Source organism: Ustilago hordei, assembly GCF_900519145.1.
Source record: "Ustilago hordei strain Uho2 genome assembly, contig: UHO2_contig_02, whole genome shotgun sequence".
Lineage (NCBI taxonomy): Eukaryota > Fungi > Basidiomycota > Ustilaginomycetes > Ustilaginales > Ustilaginaceae > Ustilago > Ustilago hordei.
In genome coordinates this window covers 1,452,446-1,466,166 of record NW_024545252.1, presented here as the reverse complement: position 1 = coordinate 1,466,166, position 13,721 = coordinate 1,452,446, and the positions used below count along the sequence as shown (strand labels likewise).

General features: G+C 50.1%; 5 protein-coding genes across 5 annotated transcripts; 3 read left to right on the top strand and 2 right to left on the bottom strand.

Moving 5' to 3' along the window:
• Nucleotides 1-1,539: 1,539 nt before the first annotated feature.
• Nucleotides 1,540-2,757, top strand: UHO2_01264 (uncharacterized protein; the record flags this gene model as incomplete). The annotated part of the gene is made up of 4 exons (XM_041553732.1): nucleotides 1,540-1,940; nucleotides 2,145-2,283; nucleotides 2,323-2,448; nucleotides 2,521-2,757. The coding sequence occupies 4 exons, from the start codon at nucleotides 1,540-1,542 to the stop codon at nucleotides 2,755-2,757; spliced, it is 903 nt and encodes a 300-aa protein (XP_041409666.1).
• Nucleotides 2,758-3,443: 686 nt separating this feature from the next.
• UHO2_01263 (uncharacterized protein) lies at nucleotides 3,444-4,631 on the bottom strand (the record flags this gene model as incomplete). Its single annotated transcript, XM_041553731.1, has 2 exons — nucleotides 3,444-3,896; nucleotides 4,056-4,631. The coding sequence occupies 2 exons, from the start codon at nucleotides 4,629-4,631 to the stop codon at nucleotides 3,444-3,446; spliced, it is 1,029 nt and encodes a 342-aa protein (XP_041409665.1).
• A 3,392-nt stretch (nucleotides 4,632-8,023) lies between these two features.
• UHO2_01262 (uncharacterized protein) lies at nucleotides 8,024-8,317 on the top strand (the record flags this gene model as incomplete). The annotated part of the gene is made up of 1 exon (XM_041553730.1): nucleotides 8,024-8,317. One exon carries the CDS (start codon nucleotides 8,024-8,026, stop codon nucleotides 8,315-8,317), a length of 294 nt encoding a protein of 97 aa, XP_041409664.1.
• Nucleotides 8,318-10,291: 1,974 nt separating this feature from the next.
• Nucleotides 10,292-11,305, top strand: UHO2_01261 (uncharacterized protein; the record flags this gene model as incomplete). Its single annotated transcript, XM_041553729.1, has 1 exon — nucleotides 10,292-11,305. One exon carries the CDS (start codon nucleotides 10,292-10,294, stop codon nucleotides 11,303-11,305), a length of 1,014 nt encoding a protein of 337 aa, XP_041409663.1.
• Nucleotides 11,306-11,428: 123 nt separating this feature from the next.
• On the bottom strand, nucleotides 11,429-13,252 carry UHO2_01260 (uncharacterized protein; the record flags this gene model as incomplete). The annotated part of the gene is made up of 1 exon (XM_041553728.1): nucleotides 11,429-13,252. The coding sequence occupies one exon, from the start codon at nucleotides 13,250-13,252 to the stop codon at nucleotides 11,429-11,431; it is 1,824 nt and encodes a 607-aa protein (XP_041409662.1).
• Between the last annotated feature and the right edge of the window lie 469 nt (nucleotides 13,253-13,721).

Here is a 13,721-nt window from a genome sequence, read left to right as displayed (position 1 = left end):
ACCAAACCGAACATTGTGAGCAGCAAAACCACTACACCAGCTAGTCCCTTAGCTGGTGTACCCGATTCACACAACACTGAAGTATAAGCATTGCACTCCCCAATGCTCCGGACTCAGAGAACGGACATCTATTCATTCCGGTGACAACTGCCAGGCCTGAGCCAGTGGTGGTGGTAGACATCGCTCTGTCCACCGGGAGGGCACAATTATGGGCAGTGCAAGCCATGTGTTGACAAGGGACGTCATCTGAGTGAGGGTGCTGTCAGGGGTCTCGTGCCTGAAACCCAGGTCGGTCTGTCGAGATACTCAGTGACTATCAAACTGTGCAACAGCTATTGTCTCGGTATCAGTGACTATCAAGTTGCGCAGCGACAGCAGGTGGCATTTGTTGTATATACTATCGTAGGTTTCGGCTGACCCCTGTGGACACTCCATTCAGGGGTAGCTCAGCACAATCAATATCAATGCTTCAGTTATGATGACACCAAGGTCTGGTGTGAGTGTTGATGATGGTGAGGTTGATGACATTGGTGATAAGATTGGTGAGTGTTGATGATAATGAGGTTGATGGTGTTGGTGATAAGGTTGGTGGCATCAACACGAGTGTCCAGTGTGTTGACTTTGATGCTTGAAGTGATCCCTGGACCACAGTGGACTACTGCCTTTGGTTCTATCTATATCTGGACCGCTAACCTGCTATGGGGTGCCTACAGACATCAGGTAGTGGTGATACAACACACACACTACAATGAGGAGCAACCTTGATAGATTGCTGCTATGCTGACTGTAACTAATGAGTACTTGTGTTTCTAAAGTATTGACTAGTTGTATGGTGAGTAGAGTGGATGAGGATCCACTCGACCTATGATGATGAGAAAGCATGGTTATATACCTCTTCACAGCATCGCCAGTGATGCTGCTCCTGCTCTCTCTCCAGAGAGTACCTTCTTCATCGAGTACTGCTCAGGGGCCTCTCCTGCTTGGCACCCCTGTGCCTCTTGAGTGGTGTCGACTCCTTCGACACTGCTCCTCCTCCTCATGACCTGCCTGCTAGTGTCCTATACACTGCTCCTTCTCCTTTGACTGGTGACAGTTCCTTTGACTCTTGTCTCTCAAGCCCCTGAGTGGTAACCATCTGAGCTTGGTCCTCTTTGTGGCTGTGCCTGCTCCTTGAGCTTGGTCCTCCTTGTGGCTGTGCCTGGCCCTCCTCACATGTGGCTTGTGTCCTCCTTTGCATGTGAGTCCATAGGAGTCCATGGTCTCCATGGAGACTGCACTATGACCATGCTCTCTACTGGTATCGACTAGATCTTCGATACCTGTGCTCCTTCAATATGAACCTGTGACCCTCCTGCTTCTTGAGCATTCAGGCCCATGACAGGTGCAAGCTCACCATTCAGCACCCTTTTGGGTGGTGTTGGTGTGGGTTGACTTGAACCTGTTGCCTGTGTGGCACAATTGGACAGGATGCTTTTTGTAGCAACCCAGCCTGGCTCACATGGCCGTAAATGAGGTCAGTCGGTTGATGCAGCAGACAATATGGAGGTCCTGTTAGATTGCGGGTCAGAGAGGTGGCTCGCTGGCTCAAAGGCTCCCAGCCCACCAGCTGAGTGTCAAGTTGCCTGCACAGCAGAGAGCAGTCTTGACAGGGATGGGGCCATGATGATCAGCTTAGGAGGAACCCATGTTGTGCCACAAGGCAGTGTGGGGGATGAGTGGGCCATCCTGAAGATGGTAGAGAGCTGTGATGGAGAGGTCCCAATGCTCCACTGCCAAGCAGTCAGTGTAGCACTGGAAACAGTCAGAGTTCCAGTGGCCAAGACACTGGATGGTGTCAGCATTGGCTCCAAGGCTGGCAGCCCAGGTGGCAGCACCACAGTGGAAGGAGTGGCCAGCATAGGCCAAGGGGGAGAGGCCAGAAGCTGCAATTGCCTGCTGCAGTGTTGAGACAAAGGCAGAGTGAGAGAGGGGTGTGGTTTGGGAGGGGCTGAGGCCAAAGAGAGGGGAGGAGGCTGGTCAGGAGAGCAAGGGTTGGAGGTGAGAGAAGGGGCATTCAGGCCCACCCACAAGGGGGGCAACCACCTTGACACCAAGCCTGAAGGGGTCAGTCTTTGAGGCTGGGAGGGTAATGACTGCATGGTCAGGTTCCAAGGCCATGCTGGCCACCCAGAGGATGATGGCTGGGTCAGAGGAACATTCCCACACAACCTTGCCAGAGCAGAGGAAGCAGGCAAAGGTGAGGGTGAAAGCTGCCTTGTAGACCTGTTGATCATGTGGGGCCAGGTCAGCCAAGGTGTCAATGGCAACAATGATGCAGCATAGGAGGGGCAAGGTGATCAGCAGCTTAGGACTGGTGGTTTACACACCATGGAGGCACTTGTAGCCATGCAAGGCCTGCTCAAGATGGCTGCAGCTGAAACCATCAAGGGCAAGGCCAAGGTCAACATGGTGAGAGCAGAGATGGCTGAGTTTGTGCTTGGCAGAGTGGAAGGAGTGACATTTGGCTGACATGCTGCCAAGCCACTTGAGGAGCTGGAGGCCGGAGGCTGGAAGGCAGGGTATAGTGGGACCAAAAGGGAAGGCACAGAAGGTGCAAAAGGTGGTGACGGAGCCACCAGCACAGCCGCGAGTGCTGGCTGCAAGACCATGCCAGAACAGAGAGGCAGCAGTGGTAGAGAGCCCCATGCTGGAGGCAAAGGAGGTTGGGGGCCAAGTGTGCAGTCGATGGGTGCCAGCCAGGAGAACAACTGGCTATGAGCAAGAGGGAATTGTTCATGCAGGCGAGAGAACTGGCATCAGGAGAGGAGGTCAGCAAGGGTGTTGTCAATGGAAGACATGTGGACTGGGTGCAAGGTGAGGTCATGGGTGAAACAGAACCCATAGATCTTGCAGAGGAGGCATTGAGTGAGGGGGTCTCGAGATTGGCCAGAGAAAAGCCCATGCTTGACATTCTTGTTGTTGACATGAACTGCCACTGTCATGGGTTGAGGCCAGTGAGTGGAGAACCAGCAGAGAGCTTCGATGACTGTGAGAGCCTTGAGAAAGCATATATTTTTGCCACAGTGGCAACAAGGCACATCATGAGAGAAGACAGCCAGGGGTGCCACAGCAGTGATGAGGTGGGCACCATAGCCGCAGGGGCAGGCATCAGTCCAGATGTGTGCAACAAGGAGCAGGGAGGGTGACAAGACTGTAGTGCCAGTCCAAGAGTGGAGGACAGTGGTCCACCAACCAAGCTCAGCAAGAGTGGGGTGAGGAATCTGTTGATGAGAGAATAGCCTGTGAGAGTGACAAGTGCAATCATACAGGTGACAGAGGAAAGCTTTGCCACAGGGGAAAACCTGGGAGACAAAGTGGAGAAGGCCAGAGATACATTGCATGTCGAGGATGCCAGCAGTGCCCCACTCAAGGAGCTTCTGGCACTGGGAAAGGATGTGTTTGCATCAGTCCTCAGTGATGCCAACAGTTTGGGCAACAGAGTTGATCTCAATGCTGAGGACCTCCAGGTGGGTGAGGCCAGCAAAGGTCTTCTTGGCAGACAAGTGTAGCCCTAGAGCAGCTGCTGCCAGGGCAAGGACATGGACAGGGAGGAGGGAGAGGTCATGCACTTCAGCTGGGACAGCACCAAAAGTGTCATCAAGGTAATGGTTGAGGGGCCAGGCTGCAGGTAGACATGAAGTGACAACCCAGTGGAGAGCCTCCACAACCAGGTTGAAGAGGAAAGGTGAACTGCTGCCACCAAAGGTGAGGGCATTCTCCTGGTATCGAACATTGCCATAGTGGAAGCCAAGGAGGGAAGCATCAACCTTGGCTGTAACCACATGACAGAAGGTGTCCTCTAGGTCTCTCTTCCAGAGCAGACAGCCAGGGTTGCTGTGGACATAGTCAATTAGGGACTGGGTGGACTCATATCAGTTGGCAACAAAGGCAGGGTCAATGCCATCATTGATGGAAGGCAGGGTGTTGAGTGCTGGCTGGCAGGGAAAGGAGAAATGGTGAATGGTCCAGAGCTTGGAGGAGCGAGGTTTGGGCACAACACCAATTGGAGATTTGACCAAAGGTTGGTTGGGTTGGATGATGGACAAGTGGCCCTCCTTGAGCCTGGCAGCAATCTTGCAGTGTAGATGGGCATGGCCAGCCTTGTCAATGGGAAGGTTAGGAGTGTGGTGGGAGGTGTTGCATAGTGGTCCATCATAGCCAAGTAGGCACCCAAATTGGATCATGCCTGTGACCTGGTGGACAAATTGGAGGTCAGGGTAGCCATTGAGCAAGTTGTGCCAAGCATGCAATTGTGTTTGCATGGATCCAAAGTGAGTGGGTGAAGAGGTAGGGTTGAAAACATCATGGTGGAGGTTGGTGTTAGGCCTGGCCAGGGGGATGTGGAGACAGGTGGCTAGGAGGAAAGCAAGGCATTGGTCAGGGGAAGGAACCTGCAGAGCCGACAGGGCTGGGTCGAGGGATGAGAGCTGAGCCATAGTCTGCTGCAGAGACGGGGACTGAGCCGGGGTGTCAGCGGTCGCGTGCCTGAAACCTGAGTTCGGTAGTAGTGTCAATACTATTACCGATTCTGTTGAGTTATGCGACAACACTAGTGGTATTTCGATTCTTGGTGAAACATGCAATAGAGCCATCTCTATCACTTTTCCCACTCGAATCTGTAGTTGTAGTATTGCTATTACAGGTTTCAACTAACCACTGTGGACACTCCATTCAGAGGTAGCTTGGTGTCATGGGCCTGGATGCTCAAGAAGCAGGAGGGTCAAGGGTTCATATGGAAGGAGCACAGGTATCGAAGATCTAGTCGATACCAGTAGAGAGCATGGTCGTAGTGCAGTCTCCATGGAGACCATGGACTCCTATGGACTCACATGCAAAGGAGGACATGAGCCACATGCAAGGAGGGCCAGGCACAGCCATGAGGAGGACCAAGCTCAAGGAGCAGGCACAGCCACAAAGAGGACCAAGCTCAGATGGTTACCACTCAGGGGCTCGAGAGACAAGAGTCAAAGGAACTGCCACTGGTCAAAGGAGAAGGAGCAGTGTATAGGACACTAGCAGGCAGGTCCTGAGGAAGAGGAGCAGTGTCGAAGGAGTCAACACCAGGTCATGAGGAGGAGGAGCAGTGTCGAAGGAGTCGACACCAGGTCATGAGGAGGAGGAGCAGTGTCGAAGGAGTCGACACAGCTCAAGAGGCACAGGGGTGCCAAGCAGGAGAGGCCCCTGAGCAGTACTCGATGAAGAAGGTACTCTCTGGAGAGAGAGCAGGAGCAGCATCGCTGGCGATGCTGTGAGGAGGTATATAACCATGCTTTCTCGTCATCATAGGTCGAGTGGATCCTCATCCACTCTACTCACCATACAACTAGTCAATACTTTAGAAACATAAGTACTCATTAGTTACAGTCAGCATAGCAGCAATCTATCAAGGTTGCTCCTCATCGTAGTGTGTGTGTTGTATCACCACTACCTGATGTCTGAAGGCACCCTGTAGCAGGTTAGTGGTCCAGATATAGATAGAACCGAAGGCAGTAGTCCACTGTGGTCCGGGGATCACCTCAAGCATCAGTCAACACACTGGACACTCGTGTTGATGCCACCAACCTTATCACCAATGCCACCAACCTTATCACCAACACCATCAACCTCATCATCATCAACACTCACACCAGACCTTGGTGTCATCATAACCTACGCATTGATATTGATCGTGCTGAGCTACCCCTGAACGGAGTGTCCACAGAGGTCAGCCGAAACCTACGATAGTATATACACGAATGCCACCCATCACGCAACTTGATAGTTGCTGAGCAATAAGCTCATCGAGACCAATACTGAGACAATAGCTGTCGCACAGTGTGATAGTCACCGAGTATCTCGACAGACCGACCTGGGTTTCAGGCGCGAGACCCCTGACACAGTGTATACAGTCGAAGAGCATGGTCATGTGAATGGGGCAAGGCAGCAGAGAAAGAACCGCTGCTCCCCTTGACCTCATACACATAGATTTGGTTATTGATGCATTGCATGCAACAGAACACACCTGCATAAAGGTGCTTGTTGACAATCATAGCAAGTATGTTTATGTGCAACCATTGCTGCAAAAGAGCCAAGTGTCAGCAGTCATGTGCCTAACACCTGACTCCCTGTGGAATGGGCCATCTCAGCGGAACTCAGCGAGTTCCAATAGGGAGGGTAGACTGAGTGTACTTCTCAGAGAACCGGTGAGGAGGCTCTCCTTAACAGTTAACCATGATACCCAATGAGTGAGGCCCAGGGAACAGATGTCAACTAACTGCTGTTGGCACTCCATACAGAGGTAATGCAGCAAGTTCAGCTCCTAGTGATGGTGTAGTACAATGCTGGCGCAAGTGTCAAGATGTCGACATAGTACTGTGAGTGACAGAGCTAGTGCTCGGTCAATGTTGCTGGCAGCAGTTAGGTTATAGGGACTGGTAGAGGTTCCAGGCCCATGGTGGAGGTTCCACCTGTAGTTGAGGTGCTACAGCATCGATGTAGGTGTTGATGACATTGTATACAGTACTCTTCATTTGATGATGAAGACTCAGACTTGTACTGATCACAATAGATTATATTGTGATGTGTGATGTATAAAGAATGTTACTGTTCATGTAGTATAACATACAGTTATGATATCTGTGAAGGTATAGTAGAGTGGATGAGTCTCTGCTCATCCAGTAGCATGGGGAGATAGTATATATACAACGCCATATCAAGAACACAATCTGGCGCCACCACATGACCTGCATGTGGCACTGCTCAGGCCTTGCTTGGTAAAGCTGACTTCAGCACCTTCCCGAGCCACCAAGCCAACTACACTTCCAGAGTGATTGTTCCCTAGCAATACATCACATGTCTGATTGTCATCGATCAATGATGACAACTTCCCACATGTACCACAGAGTGGCATTGCTCAACAACCCTCCCATCTGTTCCTGCCACTGGTAGTCCCCAATATCCAGCAAGTTATGGTCTTCTACTGGATCTCCTTGGGAACTGCCGAGTCAGGTTCTTACACAGCCCTTCAACCGATTTAACCTCTCTGTCTGCGCAGATGGCGCAGACTCCATTTCGGCTGACCGGCTCCCGTGACACCAAGCTTTCATGGCACTTCAAAGAATAGTATCATTCCTTGAGACACAGACAGGAAGGAACCTAAAAGCAATCTGATCCAACCAAGGAACAGAGTGGCATAGCAATGAAGCACTCAAGTGGTCACAGGACAAAGGAATAGAATGGCAAACAACAGTGGGATACAACAGCAAACAAAACAGGAGAGTGGAATGGATGAACAGAAGCTAGAAGCTTGAGTGAAAAGATGCAAATGCTACTGATACAGCGAGGTTTACCAAAAAGCTTCTGGCCATATGCAATCCAAACAGTGGCATTCAAGATAAACCTTACCCCAAATGCTGACAATGAACTTCCATATGAAGTGATGTTCAAGAGATCACCTGAAAGGCTCATACAACTCCTCCACATCTTTGGATGCTTGGCCTGGGTGAACATCCCAAAGGTCAAATGAGACAACAAGAAACTGGATCAACGAGTGGTGGCAGCCATATTTATAGGGTACAGTCTAGAACGAAAGGGATAGTTGTTCTATAGTCCAGACTATAGACTAAGTGTCTTTGGGAGCAACTAGGCGAAGCTCATAGAATCCAAGCATTGGATCAACTGCACCAAATGGAAGCTGATGGACATCCAACCACCTCAAACAATGATGAGCGAAGAAGACACCAAAGACTTGAGTTACTTGGAAATGAATCTATTTGATGAGAGGGACCAGGGGGCACTAAATGAATACACAGACATGGGGCCAACCATGGACAAGGAAGAAGACCAGAGTCCTGGACCATTGATGGACAATAGCTCCTTCAGACTCACAGCCACAAATACCAAAGAAGAAAGGAATCTTGACCCAACAGTCCAAGAGGTGTTAGCAGGGCCAGATAAAAGGTTTTGGGAGGAAGCAATGTGAAAGGAGTTAGAAGGACTAGAAGCAATGGGCACATGGGAGGTCACAAACCTCCCATCTGGCATGAACACCATTGACACCAGGTGGGTACTCAAGATAAGGATGGACACAAACCTGGTACCTATGAAGTTTAAAGCAAGACTGGTGGCAAGAGGATTCACTCAGAGAGAAGGTATCGACTACACAGAAATCTTTGCACCAGTGACACCAATCCAGGAAATTCAAGGAGTATTGGTGGTGGCAGCTGTGCAAGACTGGGAGGTAGACTCAGTCAATGTCAAGCAAGCATACCTCAACTCCAACCTTCAACATGATGTTTAACTAAAACCACTGGTCAGGACTGAGGTACCCTCAGGAAAGGTACTAAAGTTGATCAAAGGATTGTATGGCCTGAAACAGTCAGGCAGGGAATGGAACATTGAGCTGGATTCTTACCTTCAGAAGGTCAGCTTCCACTGTATGCCAAGAATGCCTTGTCTGTATACAAGAGGTTCAGGGAAGCAGATTATGGTCATCATGGTGTATGTAGAGGACATGTTGATTGCATCACCAAGCAGAAGAGAGGTGGACTGCACCAAAGCAGAAATAATGGACAAATGGGGGACCAAGGACAATGGATCACTCAAGGAGTTCCTCAGCATTAAAATCACCCAAGACTGCAATTGGAAGCAAATATCACTGGACTTGATGGTGTACATCCAGGCAATGGCAAATAAATGGTTGGGAAGGATGACTCAAAAGTCCTTGATACCAATGTTAAGCATAATGGCAATTGCAGAAAATGATGCATGTGATTCAAAGTGAGCAAAGGAGTACCAGGAGCTGGTGGGACAGCTACTCTGGGTCTCCAACATGGTAAGACCTGACATTTCATTTGCCATAGGAATCCTGGCCCACCACATGTTGAACCCCACAACCAGAGCATGGAGCACAGCAACACACCTGTTGAAATATCTCAACCAAATGAGTGAATACCAACTACAATTGGGAGGAGAAATGACCAAACACACAAGCCAGCTGGTGGTTATGTATACCAACATGAACTGGGTGTCAGACCCAACAAATGGGCATAGAAGCACATCTGGTGCCATCACATTTGTTTATGGTTGCCTGGTAAGTTGGAAATCACATGTCCAGAAGTGCATAGCACTGTCAGCAGTGGAAGCAGAGTTCTTTGCTGCATTGGAAGCTGCACAAGAGGCTCTCTTCTTCTCATACTTGCTCAGGGATTTAGGAGTGCCAAATGTCAAGCCAGTACTTCACATGAATAGCCAGGGGTGCATACAGGTGAGCAGAGATGCAGCAAAACATTGGAAACTGAAACATATTGACACCAGGTACTATTCCATTAGAGACCATGTACAAGATGGAGACATAGTGATAGAGTATGTGCAGACAGCCAAGAATGTGGCAGATGTGCTAACAAAACCACTTACAGGACTGGACACATTGAAACTAGCAGGCTTGATAGGACTGGGAACACCATCAAAGGGGGGAGTTGAAGATGCAACAGAATTACCAGGAGCTTAGCCGAGATGTGAGAAAGCTGAGTCACTGAGAGAGCAAGGGATGTGCATGCATGGTCGATGTGTGGCAACCAATCAGAAGAAGTTTGTGGGAGACAACACCAAGGCACAGATAAGACAATGCTGAGGTAACACATGGCACACCCAGCTAGTGGGTGACAACAGAGCTACTCAAGCATGAGACAAAGGTATATATACAGACAGTCCTGTAGTCATAGTTCACAAGAAATCTTAAGCATTGCATCTATCTTACACCTGTGCGAAAGGAGCTAGAACGTAGCCTGGACGAAGTGGTGTATTGCATAAACTTCAACTTGTTATAAGAGGCAGTGACTGACAACGGCAGTGACAAGGTGAGAGGTCGGAGTGGTGGGTGCAACCACAATGCTGTTCCAAAGGTCAGAAGGCGAAAGGAAGCCGAAAGGAGTAGGAAAGGCTTGAAGAACTTGACAAAGCGTAGCCAGGAGGCTTGCGCAAGAGGAGAGAAGATGACGGAGAAGAAGCAACGAGAGTGACAGGAGATGAGATGAGCAATATGAAGTGACACGACTCAGGTCACGTGCCTTCGCCCACCATTGAAACAAGCGCACGTTCCATTCGCACGACTCAACTTTTTTGTGGACTCAACCTTGTCAATTTCTCCACTTCCCCTTCCCCTTCCCTTCCTTCCTGCTACCTTCTGCTCTTCACCATCTCCTTTCTACCCTTCCTTTCGACCACACCCTCAGCAATCCTCTCTTACCTTCCAATTCCCTCAACCATCGCCAATATGGCAGGCACGCGTTTCGCCTATGTCCGAAACTTCGAGCTCCCCGACCCCTGCATCCCCTCAACATATCTAATCGTCCGCATCGACGGAAAAGGCTTCCACAAATTCTCCGCCCTCCACTCCTTCCTCAAACCCAACGACCCCGTTGCGCTCGAGCTAATGAATGAATCAGCACGTCATGTTATGCGTTCTTTAAAAGGTCACATTTCTCTCGCATTCGGCGAAAGTGACGAGTATTCTTTCCTCCTCCGCAAGAGCACCACACTTTATAACAGGAGGATATCTAAGATCACTACTCACATAGTATCCTTATTTACAAGTGCGTATGTTTGGAACTGGGCGAGGTATTTTCCAGAGAAACGGTTGGAGCAGCCACCGAGTTTCGATGGAAGGTTGGTTGTGTATCCGAGTGAAGGGGTTGTGAGGGATTATTTCAGTTGGAGACAAGCTGATACGCATATTAATAGTCTGTACAATACTACTTTTTGGGCGTTGGTGTTGAAGGGAGGAAGGACAGAACAGGAGGCTACGAAAGAGCTCGAACGGACGGTGTCGGCTGATAAACACGAGATATTATACCAAAGATTCGGGATTAATTACGACCAGTTGGAGCCGATGTTCAGAAAGGGGACTACGCTGATTTACACTCCTGCACCGACAACTACATCGCAGCAAGGGATCGAGGAGGAAGGAGAGGAAGAGGAGAAGGGAGAGAAAGGGGTTCTGTCGAATCCAAAAGACGAGAAAACAAGACTCAGGATAGAACTTAAGAAAGGGGCAAGAGAGGCCAAAAGCCAAGAGAAGAAGGAAAAGAAAGCCAAAGCTTCGGTGTTGAGGACGCTGCATTGCGACTTGATCGGGGACGACTTTTGGAACCCTGCTCTCATCTCCGCACTAGCAATGGAAGAGGAGACAATACCTACAGCAGAAGGTGAGGGAGGGATAGGCGAGCCATGGAACAATCCAGCACGATTCAACGGCGCAGGAATGGGCGTTTCTGTTTTCTTAGCTTAACTGACCACCCCCACACTCAATACCAAAAGAGGTCGAGTCTTCGTAAAGTATCATCTGGTGACATGGCTATGCGTAACATCTCGTGACATCGAAATCTATAATATGAATGCAGTGTGGTGTTGGCTACCAATCGAAAGCCTCCGTATGCAAGTACAGCTCCTGCACCCCGTTCCCACCGGACAGAACATGCGACCACTGCAACCGCGCAACACTGTTCGCCGTCTCGCTCAACATCCCAGCCGGACCACAAACCGTCACTCCAATCGTCCTCTTTTCCTTCTCTTCCTCCACAAAGCCACTTACGATCTCTGGCACTGAGGCTCTATCGCTATGCATCCTAATACCCTCCTTAACATCCTTTTCGATAACTTCCGGCAGTTGTTCACGACAGTACACATCGAGGGTCGCATCAAAACCCAGTGCTCGAAGATGGTCGATAATAGGTCGTAGCGAACCCTCAAAAACATCATAGACGCGGAGGGAGTGGATAGCCCAGTGGACCGCAACTCTAGATGTGATTCGGTCGTGGGAGTTGGCTCGGGCCGCAATGCAGAGGTTCATGAGTGCAGGGAGGATGGAAGTCATTCCGACACCGCCAGCCAGCATGAGATCGGAATGGTACGAGGCTGGGTGGAAGGGCGACCCATAAGGCCCATCTAGTGCCACTTTGACCGTGGTTGAGATTTCGCCTTTTATAGCAGGCAAACGCATGAGCCTTTCCCACATACTCTTTGTTAACCCGTCCCGAGCCTTGAAGTAGAAGATGAGATGCGAGTCCAAGTTGCCGTTCGGAATGGGGAGGTTCGCGACGGTGAAAGGATGTGTTTGATAAGGCGCAGCCCTGTTGAGTCCGGGAAAGCGCAAGAAGAAATGCTGTCCCGCTTGCCACGAGACAGGAGCAGAAACTTCCAATCTCAACAGCTTCTCATCTTCATCTACCACCGTCACTATTCCTTGTACACCCGTGAACCTGCTGATACGCAACGAATTCGCGAACTTCATCAACACGTGAAATCCCCATACCCCAACACTAGGCCATAACCAGCTCCAACTGGTTAACATATCCCTCGTGTGCATGAAGTAGAACACCAAAAACAGCACGATCGTTAGCACATGTTGGAAGACGAAGAACTCGTACGACATCCTCCTAAACCAGCCGAAACTCGATACAACCAACCAAGCTAGGAACGCGAGCGCAACAGTTCCTGTCCACCAAACCTTATCGTAGTAGTACCACGCTTTGAGGTTCGAAAATCCGCCATCGTGTACAGGCTGCCAGAGGAAAGGAACAGTGTGTACAATGGAGAAGAAGAGAATGACTCGGGCTGTCCATTGATGGTAGAATTGGAGCTTTTCATGGCTGATACCGGTGAGGAAAGTAAGAGGGTTGAATTTGAGTCCGAATGCGAAGAGCCAAGGGAAGAAAGCGTTGGCGATCATTCCTGCTCGTACGCCTAGAGGTGTACTACCCCAGACAACAGTGGGTCGGTAGTACGGTTTGATGGCGAAACACCATGCTGTGAATCCTATCGTTGGGAGTGTAATCGCCAAAATATTTCCGAGGGAAGGGAACCTATCAGCGGAAACAACATCGCTGAGGATGGTCCTGCGTGCAAAGATCCTTTTGGGTCGATAATACCCCACACCTCTACATATCGCTGCGACAGTCTTGTACCCCGGAATGGAAAGGACGAGGAGCGAGAGTCGAGGATTGGAGGAAGAGTGTCGAAGTTTAGCGAGAAGATTGCGTAGAACAACGACTGCGAGGAGGGAGAGAAGGACCCAAGTGGTGATACGACTGTATTTGGCCATCTCGTAGTACGAATCTTTGCCAGCCATTGCGGCTTTTTTGAGTGCGGAGGGGGGTCGACATGCTGGTCCGACCATGCCAGGTTTCCAGACGCAGCCGGGGGCTTCTTTGTGTCGTTTCAGAAGAGTATGGTCCATCTTTGCGGCGCGCTCCTCAAGTTTGAGGGATGAAGGTGAGAGGGTATCGAGATGAAGGAAAGGTGGCCGACCTGTCAGGAGGGTTGGGTGAAGAGGTTATATGAGTTGAGGGGGAAGCGGTTGGTTGTCTCGGCACCTTTCTGTGTTTCTTCGTGGGATCGGACCGTTAGGGTTGTTAGGTAGGTCGGGTTGTGCCTGGATGTCTCGTTTAGCACATGACTGTCAAAGCGAAAAGCAGCCGATGAGGGTGTGGATGTGAGGTGAGGATGCATGGCAGAAGAGTCGACTGTGGGACGACCGTCCAAGGCACGGGATACAGCAGCAGCAGAAGCGGAAGTTGTCTCGATTGGATGTCTGACAGCCTCGAAAAAAAAAAGGCTCCGAAGCGACCACAGCGCAGCACACAAGCCAACAAACAAGCACAAAAAAAATAAAAATGCGCCGAGCTTCGTTGTCGATCCCTTCCGGT